The sequence below is a fragment of the Mycothermus thermophilus genome (assembly GCF_041956435.1).
Source record: "Mycothermus thermophilus strain CBS 625.91 unplaced genomic scaffold VTJ04scaffold_2, whole genome shotgun sequence".
Taxonomy (NCBI): Eukaryota; Fungi; Ascomycota; class Sordariomycetes; order Sordariales; family Chaetomiaceae; genus Mycothermus; species Mycothermus thermophilus.
The window spans coordinates 550228-572589 of NW_027191428.1; the positions used below are offsets into that span (position 1 = coordinate 550228).

The 22362-nt window shown below is 54.6% G+C and overlaps 8 protein-coding genes across 8 annotated transcripts; 6 read left to right on the forward strand and 2 right to left on the reverse strand.

The window, feature by feature from the left end:
* Nucleotides 1–50: 50 nt before the first annotated feature.
* Nucleotides 51–299, forward strand: VTJ04DRAFT_2339 (uncharacterized protein; the record flags this gene model as incomplete). Its single annotated transcript, XM_069360117.1, has 1 exon — nucleotides 51–299. One exon carries the CDS (start codon nucleotides 51–53, stop codon nucleotides 297–299), a length of 249 nt encoding a protein of 82 aa, XP_069220860.1.
* A 13-nt stretch (nucleotides 300–312) lies between these two features.
* VTJ04DRAFT_2340 (uncharacterized protein) lies at nucleotides 313–825 on the reverse strand (the record flags this gene model as incomplete). Its single annotated transcript, XM_069360119.1, has 2 exons — nucleotides 313–516; nucleotides 796–825. The coding sequence occupies 2 exons, from the start codon at nucleotides 823–825 to the stop codon at nucleotides 313–315; spliced, it is 234 nt and encodes a 77-aa protein (XP_069220861.1).
* Nucleotides 826–3142: 2317 nt separating this feature from the next.
* Nucleotides 3143–7112, forward strand: VTJ04DRAFT_2341 (uncharacterized protein; the record flags this gene model as incomplete). The annotated part of the gene is made up of 9 exons (XM_069360120.1): nucleotides 3143–3232; nucleotides 3493–3571; nucleotides 3682–4148; nucleotides 4217–4401; nucleotides 4484–5676; nucleotides 5743–6420; nucleotides 6478–6653; nucleotides 6749–6872; nucleotides 6940–7112. The coding sequence occupies 9 exons, from the start codon at nucleotides 3143–3145 to the stop codon at nucleotides 7110–7112; spliced, it is 3165 nt and encodes a 1054-aa protein (XP_069220862.1).
* Nucleotides 7113–7158: 46 nt separating this feature from the next.
* Nucleotides 7159–7505, forward strand: VTJ04DRAFT_2342 (uncharacterized protein; the record flags this gene model as incomplete). Its single annotated transcript, XM_069360121.1, has 2 exons — nucleotides 7159–7173; nucleotides 7221–7505. 2 exons carry the CDS (start codon nucleotides 7159–7161, stop codon nucleotides 7503–7505), a joined length of 300 nt encoding a protein of 99 aa, XP_069220863.1.
* A 4630-nt stretch (nucleotides 7506–12135) lies between these two features.
* VTJ04DRAFT_2343 (uncharacterized protein) lies at nucleotides 12136–12804 on the forward strand (the record flags this gene model as incomplete). Its single annotated transcript, XM_069360122.1, has 1 exon — nucleotides 12136–12804. One exon carries the CDS (start codon nucleotides 12136–12138, stop codon nucleotides 12802–12804), a length of 669 nt encoding a protein of 222 aa, XP_069220864.1.
* Nucleotides 12805–13214: 410 nt separating this feature from the next.
* Nucleotides 13215–15561, reverse strand: VTJ04DRAFT_2344 (uncharacterized protein; the record flags this gene model as incomplete). The annotated part of the gene is made up of 2 exons (XM_069360123.1): nucleotides 13215–15364; nucleotides 15507–15561. The coding sequence occupies 2 exons, from the start codon at nucleotides 15559–15561 to the stop codon at nucleotides 13215–13217; spliced, it is 2205 nt and encodes a 734-aa protein (XP_069220865.1).
* A 41-nt stretch (nucleotides 15562–15602) lies between these two features.
* Nucleotides 15603–15806, forward strand: VTJ04DRAFT_2345 (uncharacterized protein; the record flags this gene model as incomplete). The annotated part of the gene is made up of 1 exon (XM_069360124.1): nucleotides 15603–15806. One exon carries the CDS (start codon nucleotides 15603–15605, stop codon nucleotides 15804–15806), a length of 204 nt encoding a protein of 67 aa, XP_069220866.1.
* Nucleotides 15807–16880: 1074 nt separating this feature from the next.
* Nucleotides 16881–18005, forward strand: VTJ04DRAFT_2346 (uncharacterized protein; the record flags this gene model as incomplete). The annotated part of the gene is made up of 3 exons (XM_069360125.1): nucleotides 16881–16910; nucleotides 17557–17619; nucleotides 17670–18005. 3 exons carry the CDS (start codon nucleotides 16881–16883, stop codon nucleotides 18003–18005), a joined length of 429 nt encoding a protein of 142 aa, XP_069220867.1.
* Between the last annotated feature and the right edge of the window lie 4357 nt (nucleotides 18006–22362).

Genomic DNA, 22362 nt, shown 5'->3' on the forward strand with positions numbered 1-22362 from the left:
TAAGTCCCCCCCTTTTTTGCTGTTGGGCTTCTTGCACTCCAGGATCCCTGATGGCAGCTGTTGGGCATTGTTGTTGGTTATTGTTGTTGTTCTCAGGGTCCAGGGATAGAGGGATGAGCGTCTTTCAAAAGCAGGCAAGCACTGATACCATTATGGAGGGCTGGGCAGGCAGACATTCTGGCTTGATGTCTGTTGTTTTGTGGATTTCTTGTCACGCTTGTTTTTGCTGTTGTTATCTCCGGTTTGGGTCTATTACCGGAGCCTTAGAGGTGTTGGGATCGTTCCATGGTCATGGTTGAGCAGTTTGGATGATTACGTTTTTTTGGATGATGAACGTTTGAAGAAGTAATACCGGGGATGGATATGGGAAAGGTGATTAAGGTGAAGGATGACAATGATGGTCAATGATGGATGATATCTGTGGGCGGTGTTTATAAGCGGGCTGGGCGGCATTCTGCTTTTTTTGTCTTGTTTGTTTGTCCTGCTTGTTGTTGGATTAATGTTCCATGATCTTGTCTGTTATGTTTCCTTGCGATGGTGAGCGAGGTTGTCAGTTTGTTATACGTCTGTTGATTGTTGGTTCTTTGAATGGATGTTCTTTGGCTTGGGTGAGCGTTTGGCTTATGCTCCTCTGGCCATGGTTCTCTTCTACTACGAATTTGGTTGTTGCAAGGTCATAGATTGGGCAAATGTAATAAGTATCGAAGGTGCTTTACCTGCAGGCGGATGTGACATGTCGTTTTCTTATCTACCTATTTTGCTTGAGACAAAAGTGAGATTGACTTATGCTTCCACTCCCCTTGCCGCCTTGTCGAGGCCGAACATGTGAACGGTTCTAAATTTAGATGCTTGGATCATCTAATACTATTATATGTTAAACTACGGAGCAAGTAGATCAAATCCTTGGACGAGTCTGACGTTGGTGATGTTTCAGCGCCCGGAGAGAAAAATGCCCTGTGAACCTTGTGTGCGATGTTGGGACTTGGTTCTCTTTTCGGACGAGGTGTGTGTCGTTGTGTCATTGTGTCGGGTCTTGGCTCACGTGTAAAGCGGGTCGGGTGGGACGAATGTTTCAGGGGCCACTCGCTCTCTTGGGAATGGAGCCAACGACAGGTCCACAAGTCTGGGTCCCACTTCAGCGGGTGGGCGATTGGGCAATTGGTGGGGGCAAGAAATGAGGGGGAGGGGTTCCAGGTTCCAGGTAGGTTAGGCTGTTGGTGTGTTGTGTGTTGTGAGTGTAGTGCGTGCAGCCCCAAGATTTGCTTGCTTGCCCTGGACTGGAACTGGCTTGGGCTGGCTAGGTGGGCTGGCTGGGCTGCCGTTGACATGCGCTGGCTTGGCCGCAAGCTCACAAAGGCGGTGAGCCATGTATGTATGTATGTACAGACGTTGTGTTGGAGGATGAAATTTGGGCGGTCGGTCGGTCCTAAAGCGGTATGCGGGAGATCGGGAAGGGGTGTTTGGATGCGTTGGTTACGTACGGTCCGGGAGTAAGTACCTTAAGTGTAGGACGTTTGTCCCAGCCGGATGGTGGTGAGGTGGTTGATTGCCTGACCTGAGGTGTGTGAGAGAGAAAGGTTGTTGGAAAGCATAGGACCAGGGCAGAATTGCTCCATCTTTTCCCTTCTTTTGATCCATCCTGGAGGAATTTTGAGTCCAAGCACGCCTTAGATTCGAGGTTCATTCATAGGTGGCTGAGGTAAAATGTAGGACATACATACAGTGACGGATGACTACTCGATCTTCTGAGGATGATCTACGGAGCATGTAGCTTGGCATGTACCTGACATTTCCCCTGAAGCACCAACTGCTCAGCATCGAGGGATGGAACCTAAGTGAGTCGACCACATGGTGGCCACATGGACAGACGTGCGTGCGTGCCGTGAGCGCAGGCGCTCTATGGGCTTCTGTTTTTGGCCGCTTTATGCATGCTTTCGCAAAACAAACATGCCGGATGGGATGGGTAAGGCCGTCTACGGCTGCATCACTGCATTCCTGGGAGCAGGGAGTGAGACCTGGCGGCAAGCGGCGGCAAGCTCCCCAGGTCTTGGGTTTGTTGGCGAGTACATATTTGCCTACATAGCTGACCTAGGTAGGACTATTACACCGTGGTGGGTACTCGGAGGTCACAGCGGACAGCAGAACCCAAGATTGATTTGGAAATACCTGTTCTCGGACCCGAGCCGGTGGTTGATGGTTTACTCTACGTTTTGAAACATATGATGTGCCGTAAGCATGGGTATCTTACGTGGGAGACGTGAGATTGATGAATGAGCCCAGGCGGCGGTGATGGTGGGCGTCATCTCAAATCGTCCCCGATCAGCCCGCCTCAGGCATCCCGTCCGGCGCCAGGCACCTTGTCCGGCCTGGCCCCGTCCCAAAGGCCGTGCCGAGCCCAGGTCCATCGCCGGACCCGTCCAAGCCATGGATGACGGATTTGGGACGTTACAAGAAAATGGACGAGAGAGTAGGCCAGACAAAATAAGATGCTTCCTTTGTTTTCTTAACGTATGGCCCAGATTGATATTGTATGGGCTTTTATTCTTGTTCTGGTGGTGCTAGGACTTGACTCGGGGCAAAGATAGGTGCTTGTGCGCATTTGGTGGCTGGTTGTGTTGAAGCCCCCAGCCCAGTTCTTCGCCATTGTGACGACAGCGCTTGGGGCGCTGGAATCCACCTGCCACGCTACCTAGTACCTCCAGGCCTGCTTGCCTTTTGCCCCGCCATCCCATCCGGGGGCCTGCCGAATCGTCTCTTTGCAACCCAGACATTTTGGCCCAAATTTTTTCTGCACTCGGTTGAACCCCTCGACAACCACCACAATCTGGGAGGTAAAAAAAATAAAACACACAATCCACACGCACGATTCCACACTTTAGACACACACACAAAGCCTCCTGCCTCTCTTTTTTTTACATCTTTGGTGTGGTCATCCATTTCATTCCCTTTCCCTTTTTTCCCGTTTCCGCGATTCAACGTTTCCCCCCCCTCCCGGCCTGACGTTATCCCCCCGCCGTCCATCCAGCCCCCCCTTCCCCTCCACGGAAGCGAACCTTGATGCGATAGTTTGGCCCCGAATCCGATTCATCGTCGGACATCTCGACCACCACCAACCCCTCCTATCATATCACCACTGCCAACAATGGATGCCACCGCCATTCGGAACTGCATCGCGGCCACCCTCGACCACGATGCCGACAATCGGCGGAGGGCCGAGCTTCAGCTGAAGCAGGTGCGTCTCCGCCTCGATGGACAGATCTGGTTGTGATGAAGATGAAGGAGTAGAAGGAAAGGAGGGGTCGAGGCGCGTCAACGACAGGCCATGTGCTGCGTCGCCATGCGAGTACCTAGAACATGCACCTCTGCCGCGTCGCGATGCCGCCTCCCGACTCCCACTTCGGCGTCGGACCCGTCTTGTCCATGGCTGCCCTTCTTTTGTCCCTGTCTCCCATCGTCGACGCGGATGCTGATTGATTATTTGTCTCGTCACAGGCCGAAGGCCAGCCCGGTTTCACGGATGTCCTGCTGGACCTCATCTCGTCGGAACACGACGCACACCTTCACCTACCGGGTATGCCCTCTTTCTTCCTGCCCTGTCCCCAATTCCACGACGACGACACCCATCGTTTCCCCGCCGTCATGGCCCCGCCTCCAGACGTGCGTGTTGTTGACGCCTTGTAGCTGTCATCTACCTCAAGAACCGCGTCAACAGGGCGTGGGAGCGCTCTGATTTCTATCCCAATGATACCCTGATACCCGACGACGAGAAGGTCCGCTTCCGCGAGAGGTTACTGCCCATCCTCGCCAGCTCCCAGAATAAGGTGCGCCACCAGCTGGTGCCCATCCTGCAGCGCATCCTTCACTTCGACTTCCCTGAGCGATGGCCCACCTTTATGGACTATGCCCTCCAGCTCCTCAACACCAACGATGCCCGCTCCGTCCTTGCCGGTTTGCAGTGCCTCCTGGCCGTCTGCCGCGCATACCGTTTCAAGGCTAGCGACAGCGAGAGCCGCCGCCACTTCGATAAGATTATTGAGGCCAGCTTTCCTCGCCTGCTGGTAATATGCAATGAGCTGGTCAACCAGGAGAGCGATGATGCTGGCGAGATGCTACACATCGCCCTCAAGTGCTACAAACATGCCACATGGGTTCGTCAAGTCCCCGCCCGCAAATCGCATGGACACAGACTGACGGGGGGTTACACCCACATATACAGCTCGAGCTCTGCGACTTCCTTCGCCAGACCGCCGTCAACCTTGGCTGGTGCACCGTCTTCCTCCAGACCGTCTCCAAGCCCGCTCCGGCATCGTCCATGCAGGGCGAGCCCCTGGAGCGCGAGCGCCACCACTGGTGGAAGGCCAAGAAGTGGGCGTATTTCAACCTCAATCGCCTGTATATCAGGTATGTTGGAGACAAAGAATCGGCGGCCTTCTAGTATTCCTCCCCGCGGTCATGTATTTGCTGACACAGGACTTGCTTGCAGGCATGGTAATGTGCAGACCGCCATGGATCGCTCGATCGAACCGCCATCACGCTTCGTTAAGGAGTTCTCGGCCCAGGTGGCCCCCGAAATCCTTAAGCATTACCTCCAAGAGATCGAGAAATGGGTGTCCAAGACGGCGTGGCTCAGTCGGCCCTGCCTCTCCTACATCATCGTCTTCCTCGACGAGTGCATTCGGCCCAAAGACATGTGGGCGCATCTCAAGCCTCACCTCACCAACCTCGTCACGCACTTCATCTTCCCGGTCCTCTGTCTCAGCGAGGAAGACATCGAAAAGTTTGAGGACGAGCCCGAGGAGTACCTCCACCGGAAGCTCAACTTCTACGAGGAGGTGTCCGCTCCCGATGTCTCGGCCACCAACTTCCTCGTCACCCTCACCAAAGCTCGCAGGAAACAAACCTTTGAGCTCCTCAGCTTCATCAACCAGGTGGTCAACGAGTACGAGCAGGCTCCCGAGGGCAGCAAGAACCATATCGCCAAGGAGGGTGCTCTGCGCATGATCGGCACTCTCGCCCCCGTCATTCTCGGCAAGAAGTCGCCTATCGCCTCGCAGGTCGAGTACTTCATTGTCCGCTATGTCTTCCCCGACTTCACGAGCGAGCAGGGCTTCCTCCGCGCCCGCGCCTGCGATACCGTCGAGAAGTTCGAGCAGCTCGACTTCAAGGACCAGAACAACCTCCTCGCCATCTACCGCCACATCCTCGATCGCATGGCCGACCCGAAGCTGCCTGTGCGCGTTACTGCCGCCCTGGCCCTCCAGCCCCTGATCCGCCACGACATCATCCGGCAAAGCATGCGCACCAGCATCCCTACCATCATGCAGCAGCTCCTCAAGCTTGCGAACGAGGCCGACATTGATGCTCTCGCCAACGTCATGGAGGACTTTGTGGAGGTGTTCGCAGCCGAGCTGACTCCCTTCGCCGTGGCCCTGAGCGAGCAACTGCGCGATACGTACCTGCGCATCGTTCGGGAGCTGCTCGAGAACCAGGCCGGCCGCGACGACTTGGATAACGAGTTTGGTGACTACCTCGATGACAAGAGCATCACTGCGCTCGGCGTCCTCCAGACCATCGGCACTCTTATCCTGACCCTCGAGAGCACGCCCGATGTCCTGCTCCACATCGAGGGCGTCCTTATGCCCGTCATCCAGATCACTCTGGAGAACAAGCTTTATGGTGGGTTTCCCGTAGATATCAGTGTGGTGTCATTCGGTTATTTGGCTAACATATTTCCCCCCATAGATCTCTACAACGAGGTGTTCGAGATTATCGACAGCTGCACGTTTGCCGCCAAGCACATTTCTCCCACCATGTGGCAGGCGTTCGAGCTGGTGCACGCCACCTTCAAGTCGGGAGCCGAGCTGTACCTTGAGGATATGTTGCCGGCCCTGGACAACTATGTTCAGTACGGCGCTGCTCAGCTGGTTGAGAAGCCCGAATACGTCCAGGCTCTCTACTCGATGGTTTCGGACATGTTCACGGACGGCAAGGTTGGCGGCGTGGATCGGATATGCGCCTGCAAGCTTGCCGAGGCCATGATGCTCAGCCTTCGCGGCCACATCGACACGTGCGTGCACGGCTTCATCAACATGGCTATGGGCATTCTCGGCACCCAGGAGATCAAGCTTAAGTCGTACAAGGTGCACCTGATGGAGATGGTCATCAACGCCATCTACTACAACCCCCACCTCACGCTCCAGATCCTCGAGTCGCAGGGTTGGACCAACAAGTTCTTCAGCTTGTGGTTCGGGAGCATGGCTTCCTTCACTCGCGTCCACGACAAGCAGCTCTGCATCCTGGCCATCATTGCCCTGCTTACCGTCCCGCCCGAGCAGGTTCCCGCCAGCGTCATGGTCGGTTGGCCAAGACTTCTCCAGGGCATCAAGATCCTCTTCGACACCCTTCCCGAGGCCCTGGCGAGTAAGTAGACGTCCGCAAAGAGTCTGGTTTCTATGGATGATGCTGACAGCTCCACAGACCGCGAGGAGGCTCTCAAAGACGACTTCCAATACGGCGACGGCAACTACGGCTATGATGCGAGTGAGGATGAGTGGGATGATGAGGACACGAACTGGAACGGTGCCGACAACGACGAGGAGCCCACCGAAATTAAGGATGAGGGCACAGCGTATCTGGAATTCCTCAACGAGGAGGTAAGTTACAATCGTTCGTGTCTTGTCTGATTCAGCAAGACACTCACAGGTTGGTGTTTTAGTATCAGAAGCTTGCTGACACGCACGCCGATCAGGCCAAGAGGATCAAGACTGCCGAGGGCGGCGAGTCGGACGACGAGCTCGGCGAGGACAGCGTGCTCCTTGAGTCGCCTCTCGACCGCATCGATCCTTACATTGCCTTCCGGGACGCCTTTAAGCGTGAGTCTTTGAAATGTTATGGTATGAGTGGAATTTCACTGTTGCTGACCGGCGTCGTCTTCCACAGGTCTCCAAGGCGAACAACCACAGTTCTGTGCTAGCCTTCTGAGCCACCTCTCCGAGGCGGATCAGGCTGCGCTTGCTGCCGTCTGCGAAACCGCCAACGCCCAAGAAGCGCGCGGCGTCAGCGCCTTCTCCATCAACAGGCCACACGGCCCGTCCACGAATGGCGCGAGCTGAGCTCGAAAGAATTTGAATGAAATGGGGATGTTTTATTACTTGGGAAATGGACATGAAAAGAGTAAACCGCGATGCGTGGCGCAGTGCTAGTGCCGGCCACTGACGTAGCTTGGACGGGTGGATGATGGATTTGAGGATAGCTGGAGTTTTGTCTTTTTCCTTTTCATTGCTTTTCCCCATGTGTCTTGGTTTTTTTTTTCTCTTCTCGTTTTGATTTCTATCCAATATCAGACAGGGACGGGTCATGGAGGCAGAAAGAGGGTTACCCAATACCCCCCCAATGAGCAAACCGCTTCTTTCGAAGAGAGCGGTTTTGACGAATTGAAAGAAAGGAGAAAGGCACTTACGATGCCCATGGGCTGCGGCGGCTGCGGCGGCGGCGAGTTTTGTTGAGACGATGATGATGATGATGAAACAATGGGTTTGCAAAGTCCGGATGTGTGATGATTGACTGAATGAGCGATTGATATAACGGATAACGGGGGGAGGAGAGTGGATGGATTATTATTGTGTGTGGGTTCGCGATGAATGACTGATTGGGATGGGTTGAGGTTGTTGGGTCAAAGAAGGGAGGATTGTGGTAGGGTGGGTTTTTTCTCGTTCTGTCTTGTTGTTTTTCTTGGGTGGTTGGGTTGGGTAGGATGGGATAGGATGAGGGATTCTCGAAGAATTCACTTCAAGAGGTGGAAAAAGGAAGAGGGAAGAAGATGGATGACAGACACGACACGGACAACATGGATAGGTATTATGTGATGGAACTTTCGGGTTGAATTGTAGTCCGGGTGGAGGAGGGTTGGGGAAACGAGATGGATAGTTAACTACCTGAGGTACCAACCTATACGATACAACATTGTGGCAGAGTGGAATGGAGAGTTGTCTACTTACCTACTAATACCGGGGTATCTAGCTAGCTAGCTATCTCGTGGTGTAGCTGACTTGGCTCAGGTTCCGAGACCAACATAACGAGCAGATCAAGGTTAAAAAGATCTCATCAGATCAGAGGCTTCAACCTAATAATGATCAACATCTAACCGTGTTGGTAGAGACCACCGACTAAGTCATACGTGCCCGGCACTTTGCTCACATCCTACATGTCATCATCATTATCATATCGCGAAGGAAGTGTCTCTATCAAGCCTCGGGTACGGCGCCCGGGTTCCTACCACTGTCTGGGTATGTGAGTCTTGCTGGTACGGCTTGTGAGGTAGCTTTTGCGTTTCTTTTTGTGTTTTTTACTCATACTGGTCAACCCCTTCATCATCTTACAACAGGTATATGTACTGGAAGGGCCCGGGGACTAAGTATTAATAGGCGTTGTTGACTGCTTTTCCCAACTGAGAGATGTATCCTCATGGGCGATCTGTGGACTGAGGTGCTTTGTACAATCGGCAATGAGTCGGGCAAAGGAGTGAGGATTTACGTGTTCGGGGAGAGAATGATGCATTCTATGAGTTTGCACCGCTCGGGTACGGTCAAAGAGAGGTTTGGAAGCAGGTAACAATGGTTTATTTACATCGATGTGGTTGTCAGGGTGACAGTCAGCCTCTTCAGGATATCCCGAGCGAACGCCTGTTTGAACTCTGGGCTGACCATATTCCTGGTGTCTAGGTACATACATACCCAGAATAATACTGCACTTGCATGTCCATTACGCCTTCCAAGAGTCTCGATATCCCACAATGACCGCTGTCTTGGGACTCTTCCAACCCCCTCCAACGTCCTTCCCATTTCACACCAACTTCAGGAAGATGAGATCCAAGCTTTGGTCAACACAGATCTGTGCTAGTGCTATTAAGATCTCGACTTTGGGACTTTGATGTGGCGAGTTGATGGCTGCTGTGCTGCAGCAGCTGCATGCATACCTAGCTTGCCGATGCCATCGGGAGACCTTTGGATGTGACGTGATGCAGGCCAACATGTGGGCTGTACTACCACAGGCCGTTCCAGACTCGGGGCAGCAGGTGAGGCTTGCATCCTTTCTTGGACTGTTCTTTGAGGTGTTTGGGTGTACATACGTACCTACCCATACTTTATCAGCCTGCCTCATGCTTCGTTCCAAAGATTACGGTGTAATACCCAACTGGCTGCACCCCCTTGCGGTCGAGAAGTTGCCACCAAGCACATGTGGCGCCATTGATGGCCAGCGATCATTGTTTGCCCCTGGGAGATGTGGACGCAGATAACAGCCTCAGGGACACTTCAAGTAGCATCGAGGAATCATCGGCAACAGCCACCCACCAGCAGCAGCCTTGACGTTCTTCGTGGTGAGCTCTTGATCGGGCTCGGCCTGGCCGGTGGGTGGCAATGTCAATGACCTGTTCGACTGTTCCAATCTTATCGCGATCTTGGCTGGGACTACCGCACGGATAGAATTTCAAGTCTCTGTAGCTAGTTCCCTTCATCGACTTTGATGATAGGTCAGGTAGCCTGCTACCAGTTACGAGCAGTTCACATCATGCAGACTCACCATGCACGTTGGCCGCACGTTGCTGTGCTTGGCGACGCGGGCCAAGAGAACGTGTTCAACGCCTCGTTCGTGGGACGAGACACACGGGCAGACGCGGAGCACATGCATCCGGAAGAAACTTCCGCAAGGATGTGAGGCAGACTGAAATGCCTCGGGCATGTGTCTGCTTTCTTGGTAGGAATGTCTATCTTTGTTGTTCTCGGTTAGGAATCATGCGCCTGTAGTTGAGCTTTTCTGGCCCGAGATCTTCCTGCCCATCGCGATGCCCCGCGAAATGTTACAAGGTAGGCCGGGAAGTACTCCTGGTTGAGCAGGAATGCGGCCTAATTTTCTTGGGCAAGCAGTGGCAGCGGTACAACCCAGCAGACAAGTGCCTTGTTCAAAAGGCTTGCTTGAACTCTCCGTATTGTTGGAGAAGAGGCAGGAAGTTTGGCATGGCCGTGACTTGACTGAAGTCAGTCTCATCTTCCGGTTAGCTGCTTTACAATAACGGTAGCATGTGGTCCGTCTTGGATGTATTAAACACCTGCAATATCAACGAGAGTGTTTGCGAAGTATCATGATTATCAGATATCAGATGCGGGATCCCCACGAACAGTGGCAGATGTACAAGTCACAAAGTCACATCCACTGGGGCATCCAGTGGCATCCAGCGGCAAGACCGTGAACCAATGTTACCATTCATCCCCCTACACATCCACCCGAACACATGCTTTGTAGAATAAGGTATGTGTGCAGTAGTATCCAACACCCCTCCTCCAGGCAGGCTTGCATCTAATAACCCGTCTTGCCACAACCAACCAACCACTACCATCCCATTAACGCAGAATGGAACCCTCCCTTTTGCATTTCCCTCAGCCTTGTCTCTGTTTAAGTGCGACGCCATCCAGATTGAGCAATCCGGCGCCGGGAAACCCGCCAGACTCATCTTGGTATCCCGTTGATAAGCTCAAAACCGTTACGGTGGCCGGGAAGTGGGGGATGTGGAAACCCGGAGGGGGAGCAGGTCGAAAATGTGACGTTGGGGAGAAGAGTTTTTGAGGGGAGGTATGGCGGCTTGGCGAGATGGATTTTTTAGAGTGTCCCAAGGGATATACCTTTGTATGTACTGTACATCCATGCCTATGGCTCCTATCAACACTGCTCCTTGCTGCCTCTTGGTCGGTAAGGTACCTTAGGTACCTAGTTAGAGTGGACATTTGTGGTTCCTCCTGGTTGTTGAAGATTGCCGTCTGTAACACAACATCTGTCGGCAAAATCGCCCCATCAGGATGGGAATTCCTGGAACAACAGAGTGCAGACATTCATTCCATTACACGGGCATTCACAACGAACCGCAGATCTTTCCCCCGGGCCGGTTTCCTGCTGATAGTATTCCAAGAATCACATGCCCCCCCATGTCCATTCCTGTTCTTACCCATGAGGTACTTCGTAAGGTTCCCCTTACGTGGGGTAACAACTTAAACCTTCAAACCTCTCCCCATAGCTGCTATGTGCCACTAACCACCAAAACTTCCAGGCCCAGAAAGCTCATCAGATCCCGGATCAATGAACACGGAATATCACAGCCAACCTTGAGGTCAGTCTACTCCGTAGGTACTTCAAGGACCCAACTGTTCGGTGAACCCGGCCATCAGCACCAACAAACCAGCCGTTGCCTCGGGGAGTCCGTCACCAACCCCCTCCCCTTTTGGTTGCTTAAACCCCTCCCTCTCTAGTTGCTTTAACCCCTCCAACCTGGACCAAACCCGACAACACCCGACCACACCACCAAGACCACCTCCCAATAACCAGCGCCGGGCGGTGAATACTAGCGCTTCCCTAGCAAAGTCCCGGAGCTACGTAGCATTTTACCTAGTGAACCGGCCCGAACGAACGGGGGAATCTCGGGATCATCTGCTCCCACTAAAACTGGGGGAAGTTTCTCCATTCTCAGTTCTCAAGTTTTCTCAGTTTGTGACGTCACCATCAATAACCCCGTTTTGTTTGTCAACTTCCTTACTACTGGACTAGACCTACCTGGCCTAACTCACCTGAATAATACCCAACGGTCGGGGAGGACGGGGGGCGACGATGACGATGATGATCCCGAGCGAAGCATGATTCCATAGAAACGCGAGTTATCCCCGGGGTTAGGTTCCATGTTGTCATTGTCATAATAAACCAGGCCTTGTTTGTTTACCTGAGTTCCGTTCAGCTTTTTGGGGGGTTACGTACCTATCACGTAATAGTGTATGTATGTACCAGGTACCTGCAGAGAAACAGAAGCAGGATTCGACGTGAGACTCGCTCGGGTAGGTCCCTAAGTACGTAGCTATGCGTATGAGCATGTATGAGCATGTTTTGGCCCGTCATCGTTTCCTCCACCGTTGGCCAACAAAAGTAAACAATACATGCTCACCGACCTCTTCAACTCCGTAGGTATTCCTGCACAATTCCTGACCTCTCGTCATCTATGTATGTACAACACATCACAATCACGGTGCTAGTAGACCAAACGGCCAAGGAAATGAATGAATGCCACCTCCAACACCTTGAACAAACTTCAATTTCAGCATGACTAATCCCATCCACCAAACCGCATCGCTTCTTCATTCTTCTTCCTTCTTCCTTCTTCGTACCAGAGAGCAACAACAAAACCAAACCAATATGTTTGTTGTATCCACACAAGCAGCTAGCTCGCCCCCTTCAGGGCAGAGGAGCCAACTAGAAAGACCCCGTATATACAAGGTAGGTAGGTTTTCAGAACCACAACCAGCTAGCAGAGCAAACAAACCTGCCCTGTTTGTTGTTCTTCATGCAACATCATCATTCCGTCCCTTCCATTCTTACCTTCCTCCCTCCCTCATTCTTCCTCCGGACCACCCAACCACCCTCGCCAGAAAAAAATCATTACACTACCTTACTCGTATTTCTCAAAAACAATCGCTTGGACAGCCACGCAAGAGAGAAGAAGAAGAAGAAGAGAAAGCTTTTCAACCATCACTCCTCCCTCCCCCTCCACCTCTCCATCTCCTTGCTTGCCCATGCATCGAACAAAAAAATCCGACAATAGCAGTAGGTAGTAGTAAAAAGACCAAACACAACGCAATGCCCCACACCACCATCATAATCAAAACCAAACCAACCCGACCATCTTTCTATCATCCAGCTCTCGCGCTCATCGACCCACCCATTCCATCAATTCAACCAAGAAGAGGAGCAAGAGCAAGTCAGAGCAGTTGAAGAAGAAAAGAAAAGAATAGACAAGAACCGACACAGAAACGAAAAAGGAAATCCCAACCCAATGGATGAGACAGAAAAAAAACTGTACCATCAAACCTGCCCCCTCGCCCGTGCGTCCGTCAAGATGATGCAGTGATGATGACCCCCCATGATGATTATGATGATGATGCACCGTGGATTTGATGACCAACACCATGATGAATGAAACCCCTTCCCCAGAAGAAGCCCTCAGTTGTGCTTTTTTATTGCTGCACTTGGCAACAGAGAAAAGAAAAAACAAAAACGCAACGCGAATTAATGTACGCGAAGGGAAAATAGAAGGTAAATAGGATGATGGGTAGTAGGTAGGTAGATAGCTAGGTAGGATAGGTCGGCAGAAGAAAGGAGCCCCCTCCTCTCAACAGCTCGTCTTATTTGGGCATCTTCCCCAACGCGTGGATATCCTTCGGCGGCATGTGATTATGACAATAAATCTTCTTGCCGTTGACGCTGCGGTTGAGCGTCGGCTTCTTGGACGCGTCAATCATGCTGCCGGGCGGCGGGTCATCGAAGCTGTCCGACGAGCAGCACTCAATGTTCTTGACCCAGCGGTTGCTAACCACGCCAGCAATGGAAATGCGGCGGGCCGGGTCCGGGTTGAGCATCTGCAGCAGGACGCGGCGCAAGGCCGGCGGGTTGATGAACCGGTCAAAGGCCAACACCCGGGGGAAGTCGCGGTCGGGGATCTCCTGGCCCTCCGAGGCCGCGGGGTGCTCCTGGGCCCACTGCTCCCAGCCGCGCACGAGGCTCGTGTACGTGTCGTGGGGCGGCGGGTTCTCGGGCACCTCGGCCTTTTGCCAGAGCGGGCCGCCAAAGATGAGGTTGAGCATGACGATGGCGGCGCTCCAGACGTCGAGCCCGCGCGGGTCGTACTCGTCCTTCTTCTTGAGCACCTCGGGGGAGATGTAGGGCAAGCTGCCGCAGATGCCGGGCTTGCAGAGGCGGATCTCGCCCATGTTGCGGCCGCACTGGCCACCGGCTTCCCTAAGGCCGGGGTGGATGCCCGAAAACACCTCCGAGACGCCAAAGTCGGTGATTTTGAGGCGGCAGTCCTTGGTGAGGAGCAGGTTCTCGAGCTTGATGTCGCGGTGGGCGATGCCGTTCGAATGCAAATAATTGATGCCGTTGACGAGCTGCTTGAAGAGGCACAGGCGGTCCTTTTCGCGATCGGGCGCCTTGAGGTACTGTTTGCTGACCAGGGTAAACAAGTCGCCGTCCTCGCAGTACTCCATAACGTGATTCCACCGGCCCTTGTCGATGCAGAGTCGTATTGTGTCGACAATGTTGGGGTGGTGGAGGCTCTTTGCCAGGGTGTATTCGGACTTGATCTTCTTTTCGTACTCCTCCTTGGTCTCGCTCGACGACTTGCCGCGGAACTCCTTGACGGCGTACAGCTCGCCGCCGTTCTTGGACACCATGAGGGTCACCTTGGAGGTGGCGCCCTTGCCCAGATGCCGCCCGTGCCGGCCGAGCAGCTTGTGCTGGTACTCAAACTCGGCTGTGAGCTCCGTCACGTCGACCGTGAAATCATCGGGCAGGCTCAAGCTCATACGCCGAGCCTTGACGCCGGTGCCGGTCTCGGCGGGGAGGGCCCACAGCTGGCGCTCCATCTCGAGCGCCTTGTCGGGCGCGGCGGCCCCGTTGACGACGATCGCATCCTTCTTGGCATAGTCAAAACTGCTGGCGCGACGGCGGAGCTGGAACTGGTGAGCCTCCTTTCCTGGACCGGCGGCACGAGAACGCAGCAAGAACCCGGTCGAAGTGCGACTCTTCTTCTTGATCGAATCAGAGCTCGAGTCGGTCGGCTTTTCCGTCGGTTTTGACGGCTCCGGCTTCGTCGAGTCGGGTTTGGAACGGAGCGCCATCTCGAGGGGCGGCGAGCCAGGCGACGGCGGCGAATTGGTGCGATTGATACTAGCGGAGTGACGGTGCATCGACCAGCGGCGCGAAGGTGTCTTACGTTGGGCGGGTTCTGGCAAACTCAACGGGGGCATGCCATCGGCGGCCGAAGCGACCTTTTCCTGCGATCCTGAGGTGCGCTTCAGGAGATTGGACACGGTACGACGGAAGCTGGACGTTGAGCTGAAGGTCGAGCGCCTCGACAGGAGACCGGATGGCGGGTTCTGGTCTGTGGAAGGCGTTGGCGGGGCAGGTGTCGGGGTAGGCGACGCACGCGGGGTCTGTTGCTCGCTCGCAGGAGATTGCGGAGGGGCAGCGGTGGTCGTCGAGGGGGTTGCCAGGGTGAGAGGCGACTTGGGACCCGAGGTGGTACTCGGGCGGACTGGGGGGAAGGCGGCAGCAAGACGCTCGCTCGTGGCATCAGACTGGCCGTCGGTGCTCGCCAGGGTCTGAAAGTCCTGCGACTGACGACCGCTCACAGGCGTGACGGGCTCGATGACGGCCTCGCTGTCCGACTCATCGCTCTCTTCGAGGATTGGGTGAGGGAGTTCGATTGGGTACTCTCGCGGTGAAGACGGCAAATTCGACTTATTGGAGCTGGACGTCGAAGCAGCAGCAGGGTCTGAATGCAGAAATCAAGGGTTAGGTATGACAAGTCCGCGGCGCAATCCGGGAAAAGAGGCCGAGCAGGAAACGCAGCGGCGAAAGTAGGGGAAAGAGGCGAAAAACAAACGGTGGTGGTGGGGTGACAGATAGTTTATTACCTGTAAGAGCAGCGGCCTGCGTCACCGCAGTAGCACTGACAACGGAGGCCGACATGCTGGCAGGGAGTGTTGCCGCCGCCTGAGCGCGAGCGGCGAATGAGAAAGCAGCGTCGGGACGAAACAGGGCAAACGCCGGTCAGCAGCGAATCCAGAATCCGTCCCAAGTTAGGGACCGAGCTTTCTGGCGCGGGAACGGGAAGAGCCCAGTCAATGGGGTGGTGGTGTCAGCAGTGGCCACGCGACTCCAGACGGACCGGCACAAAGGACCACCGACGATCGCTGTTCCGGGGATCCCGATAAACGGCCAAAACACCGACCGAACACCGACAATGGCACCTCCTGCTCCGATAGGTAGGGAAGAATCCTGTAGTCGCACGCGAGCTTTCCTACTGCAGGGCACGTGCTGCCGTCATCGACTGTCTTGGAGCGAAGGAAGGAAGGTCGAAGTGAGAAAGACTGCTGAGGATGTTCGGGTGGTGGGTGGAAGTTGGTGAATTGGTTTTCCCAAATCGCTCGAATACTCGTAGGGTAGTATTACTCGTATTGTCGAACTGAATCCGCGTCAATTCGACGACACCAAATGCTTGGAGTCCAGGCCGAGTCTGTCTGCCTGTACTGTGCAGTAGGGGCTGTCGTCAAAGTCACGGTATAAATACCGCACCGGGCTCTGAGGTGGGCTGCTCAAACTGGACGTTGCTGCGTCACTTTGGAAGGGGATTTCTGGGCGCCGAGAGCTTGGGAATGACAATCGTCGGTTGCCAAGGCTGTTGTGTGTCAATCGGCGAGGCAAAGATTTTGGATTTTAAGGTTTGTGTTCGCGGGTTCGCGGCCGAAGAGGAAGAAGAGACAGGAGGGGCGAATTGGCACGGTGTAGTGTAAGGTCTCTGGTGCTGGATCTTGGATCTTGGATCTTCTTGGCGAGGGGCTGCGGTGGTCGAAACCTCCAGCGACTACCTGAACTAAAGGACGACGCGAGGGATCGGAATGGGACGCCTTCTGGCGGTTGGAATGTTTATAGTAGCAACATTGCGAGGGCCGAAACGGCGTGGATGTGTTGTTGGAGGTGGTGGGAGGAGAGCGAATTAAAATGAGAGAGAGAGAGAGAAAGAGACAAAAAGCGTCAAGGCAAGCCAGCACAACTTCCGGACCAGGGGAAGGGGAGTCTGGGGGGTTTTGAACAGAGAGATGGACGCCGCACATGGAGCAACATGGAGGCTGCACGCAATAGGTGTGGTGGGGTGGACCTCCCGCTAAGAGGAATCTTAGCGATGCAAGACGGGCTCCGGGGAGTTTTCCCACACGACTCTCCAGCTGCACTCTCTGCAGGGCAATTCACACAACTGTCCATCAAGGCGGGGCATTCACTCCTTGAAGATGCGCCCGCGGCCACAATGTTGCGAAGGAGTATGTATACCTACAAATTGGTACTAAATCTGTAACTATTCGGGCAATTCTCTGGAAGTTCTCAGGAGCTGGTTTGTACATACTTCGGAGACTTACACATCCGTAGGTAGGTTGCTTCCTCGAACTACAACTGACGCAGGTCTCAAGCACACCGCAAACCCGAGTACCTACCTAGTATCTTGTCGGGCACTGACGGGATGACTGGATCTCCGGGCTGATCAACAGACTTGCCGAGTGCCCAAACCTTGACTGTTGCTGAACCGCGGCATCACCGCCGAGCCCCCTGGGAAAATCCTGACACCAAAGAACTGGAATGTGTCCAATCGAGATCCGGCCATGACCATGCTCTGACGGACGCCGCGCCCCGGATGACGGGATCATGGCTGGTGGGCGGGTTTGGTGACTAAACAAAACAACGTCGAGTCCGCCAGCATGACCCCGACGTGTTCGCCCATTGTTCGGCCCGGAGATACCTAGCCTTATCGCGCGAAATCTTTTCCATCAGGAAACGTGGAAGCGGAACCCGCCCTGGGAGTGGCAACTTTTTTTTGTCCAGTCTTTGATGTCGTCGGCGACGCCATGGTTGAGGAGACTTGCAAAAACCCCCCAGCTCCCAAAGAGACCTGAACCGCGCGCATCTTTTCAGGGCTTGCCGGTCCAGCTGTCAGCCCGGTTGACTGGATGGCGCGAGGCCTCTGCAAAAGCGGCGGTAAGGTTCCAAGTTCCCACTGAACCGGAAGTCAACAACCACACCCACAGGGAGAGCCTTCCCCACCTCCGGGAGGCTTCCAGGTTCGCTCTTTACCCCAGCCGGGAGGTGTTCCCAAGACCCGCCCCCACTCGCCGCCGAGGTGGCCGAGGGAACTCGCGATCCGGAACCCCCAAGCCCCAGGGGCCATGATTGGCCAGATCTGCCCTCAACTGGGCGTTTTGGGCAAGCGCCCCGCGCAAGTGGGCGCCACCTCCGGGGGCTTGCTTCGCACTCGCTGGGCTGCTCTCATCCGCTGCAGAGCGCCTCCAGGGCTGCTTGCCCCGCTTTCTGCCGCTGCCCTGCTCAGGTGGAAACTGTTGGGTTTCGCTGGAGATGGAGCGTGATGTCAATGTCCAAGACGCCTTCAAACTTGAAGGACAGAACATCTCCGGATTCTTGGACAAAACCTACGAAGCGGCGGTATGCGTAAATCGCCTTGTCTCTGTCGATCAACAGCCCCAATGTTTCATTCTCGTCCGCAAAAATGTGAGCCATGATGTCCAGTGGACTCGCTCTGCCGGATTGGCAATCCACCAACCAGCCAACCTGCTGGAAGCGCCGCCACTATCGCTCCAATCGCCAAGCACTCAAAATGAATGACCAAACATGCCGCCAAATATGCCGTAATATCCAGCCCGAAAGCGGCATCTCTCTTGTGGTGAATCCACTACCACCAGCACCGGCAGCCATCGATGCTTCTTCAGCCGGCTGGTGGACGCACACTGGATGGACGCTGGGGCTGGACATTGGTTCGTAGATGCAAGCAACACACCACTCGCTCGTATGTACCGAGTACCTAGGGTAGGTAAGGTATGTATGTATGCGCACACATCCATATAGAGCACCACCATCCAGGGGCATCTTCCTTCATTCTGGACTCATTCTTCGGGCTCGGCGTGTGGCAATCAGTGTCCTTGGCGCTGCCGGCTTGCCCATCTTGCAGCAGCACGTTCTTGATGATGGATGATGGGGGTGTAACTGTGTTTTCTTGGACGTTGGTCCCGTGATCTGACGTACCTGGACTGTTGGTTGCAGAACAAGGCCCGTTGGGTTGCACAGGGGAAATGGATTTTGATGAGTACAGTAAGGAGTGCTCCGGACTCCGTACAGTCAGTCTTGGGGGAATAAACAACCTCAGTGTCCGCAACACGGTGCGTTTGGACTTGGTACTTGGTAGGGGAGTACTACTTGACAACACGTACCTCAGGTACTCAGCACAAGGGATAGTTGACAAGCGAGAGAAGAGGTTGTATGTATTTTTAGGACGGTGTTCGTCTCTTCTTCGCTTCCATGTGTCAGCGCCAGCTCACAAGTAGGCCCGTCTCCAGCGTCGTGCTGAGCTCCGCGGACTAACGATTTCACCTTGGGGACGCCCCGACGTGCTGCCAAGAACCCACTGCGTCATGACTTCATGATTGCCCGCCTCTTCGGAAAGCCCTGGGGACGTGGGGTTCGTGTACGTATTCGTCTGGAAAAGACCAAAGAACCAAGAGTAAAATGGCCTTCGGTTTGCGCATCATTTCCGCCTAGAAAGTCGATCAACAAAGCTCAGCTGTTCTGACATCCTTTCCCACCACCCATTTGAACTGTGGCGTCGAACATATCCAGAACCTCAGGCCATGGATGCTTGGGGGGCGTTATGGTGCCATTGGGAGGCTGCAAGTGCTCATTGGACTTGGGTCTTTGTCACGGGCGCCCCGAGAGAGCGGCCTACGTGCAGCACACATGTACCGGTTACTCTGCGTCCATGTTCTTGGATGCTGCCCAGAGGTGCCGGCCCCCGAAACCGAACACACCCATCCGGAGTACACGAAAAGATGAAGCGCAAGCATCGTCGATGTCTTACCCCACAAAACCGATACGGCTCCTTTTCTATCAGCCGGCATGTACCGGCCGCGACCGGGTTCACGCATCCGGAGTGTCCCCGGGTACTATCGGCGGGCCTTGAGTAGGACGGCCTGATGTCTGTTCAGGTAGGGATGCTCTTGTTGCTACTACCCTGCGACCAAACAACCCTCTGAATTCGCAATCGACGACAACAACCACTGTCGCCAATGTACTCTGGATTGATTTGAAACACCCTCCAACAAGCAAACCGCCAACAAAACCCATCGGTCAAGTCGCACAATCGTGCCCAACAAAACATCCAAAGATGCTGTGGCCGGACGGTCTGCCAGGGGACCCGGCAGAGAGCCGTTGCCAAGGGCTCGGCAACCGTCACGGCGGGCGAGGGAGGGAACAGAAGGTTGGTTTCATCAGCCACAGAAAATAAAACGCGGGGAGAGACCCAAGCTGCTGCTGCTGCTGTCAAGGCCGCCGCCACCGCCTGCCCGCCTGCCCACACACACGATCTGCGTGTCAAAAGCTTGTCTGTCGATGAATGATGAGGCCGGATCAAGGGCACGTCTTCTTCCGCTCGAGCGGGAAAAGCAACGCAAGCAACGCAAGTCATTCGTCATGCTCTCCTCCTGATGCATCCATCCATTCCATCCATCCCTTGCGGCTCTTCCACCTACTGTCGACAAGTCAAGAGAAAAGAAAGCGGGGAAGCAAGCCCAACAAACATCATCATCATTGCGCATGCGTGTCTCGATACGTTGTGTACGGGCCAAGGGGGAGGGTAAGAACCCAAGTAAAGCAACCAAACACACGACACAACACACACAATACGTAGTAAAGAAAAAAATATCGCGCCCCCACGCCCACGGACTTTGCCTTGCGTCGTAGCGCATGCTGCAGGCGACCAAACCGCCAATGTTTGTTCGTCCGCAGCAAGCAACAGCAGCAGCAGCAGCGGGCACTTGCCCCGCTCTTTTCGGGAGTGGCTGCGGTTCGTCGACGACGAGGCTAACCTTCCACAGTACCTACCTTCCCTACCTCGTACACTAGAGAGGCTCCATCCTACCGCCAAACCTCCCCACGCCCGGATTCCCGAGTTTGGGATTGGGGATCGGGAGAGATGGGAGGCGGGGCGGGATCGAACTCCACCGTGCCGATAAGTGATGATGACGATGTTGATGATGATGAAGGTTTGTTGGTGTTGTCGTGGTACAGTGAATGTTTCATGTTTCTTGTTTTGAACGGTTCGCATTTACGAGCGACACTGGACTGGGCTGGACTGGACGCACTGCTGCTGGCTGGTGTGGTTGCGGTTACGCCGTTGTGCCGTTCCCGGCCGGGCCCGACCAGATGACGGACGGACGGACGGACGGGGACAAGCAAAAGTCCGGTTCTACAAGGTGTTGTTGTTGTTCCTGGCCTGGGCGGGCGTGCGTGCGTGCCGATGCCGTCTCGGCGCCCGGATGGACACGATCGATCAAAAGCATTCCAACGGCCTTCCAGGTTCTCTGTACGACAACACGGGCACCAAACTTCGGATCTGTCTCTATCTGCCCCTGATGGCGAAGGATACAGAGTAGTCGACAAACGACCAACCAACAGGAAAACGACACATCCCCTGCCCCTTTTGCCCTGGCTACTGAGGCGGTCATGGATGGATCTCGCGTTTTTGTTGTTTGACGTGGACAACACAACGCTCGTCAGGGGAAAAAAGGGGGGTGATCCCGTCTTCCGCGTCCAACAGTCTAACAGCCCTGCTGCTGCCCTGGCCCATCATCGACGTACTCTCCGTCTTGGCATCGCGATCCAGCGATCCAGGGCCCCGTCCATCTGCGTCCGCTGCGGAAGGTCCAGGGTCGATCGTCTTCCGGCCGTGACAGCCTCGTCTTTCTTCCCTTTACAGATGCTTGTTCGGCCTTGCACAGTACACAAGGTGGCCTTCCGGGCGTGAGCGTGCTCGTCCTCGTGTGATGGGTGGCTCAAAACAGGCGTTGGAACCTTACAAGTACACGGTGAGAACGCGTGACATTCTTCCCTATCCATGGCAGCCTGTGTTCCCTTTCCTGCCCTCTCCGGAGCAAAGGTTGTTGTTTTGGTCCCTGTCTTCCGGTTGTCCGTCCGCCAGCCAGCGAGCCACTAACTTCGTATGGCTCTCCTGCTGCAAGGCAGTCGTGGTTGCAACGCCAGGTTGGTTCTTGCCTGGCCAGCCAGGCTAAGCGTCTATACATTCGTCCTCCTGGACCATGCCATGCCATGGTTGAAGCCGAAATTGGAAGAGTGAACTGAGGCCTTTATTGGCTTTTCATTCCATGTCAGTACCTGTTCCTACAGGAAGACATGCAGTACAGTAAGCAAGCAAGCAATCCGCAAGGACTGTAGGAGGGGGGACGCAGCTCAACGGCCACGCATCGACGGGACGGACCTCCCCTCGGCCCTGGCGGGCTCATATCCGAATGGACAGGCCAGACATACGGAGGAGCGTGTTTACTGTGTAATCCACAAGTTGGATCATGATACTCCATGCCGCATTGCAGTCTAATGGGCCCGATATCTTCCAGCAGTACTGAACGCGGGTTGCTTTGTTCGTGTAAACATGGCAGTGCAGCGTTACGTCCTCGGGCGAGGTACGTCAAAACACAACAACGGAGCACACGTCCTGCCAACGCATGGCTCCTCTCCACCGCCTCGGGCAGAATGGTATTGTGCTGATAAGAACGACCAGTTGTTGGCATCCACGAAAGCCGTGTGGACTCTATTCCATTCATTCGCACGACTGAGTCCGGTCTGTCCGCTCTTTCGTGACTTGAGGCTGGAAGAGATCAGCAAGAGGGGAGATTCTGCTCGTATTGTTATCGATCAGAC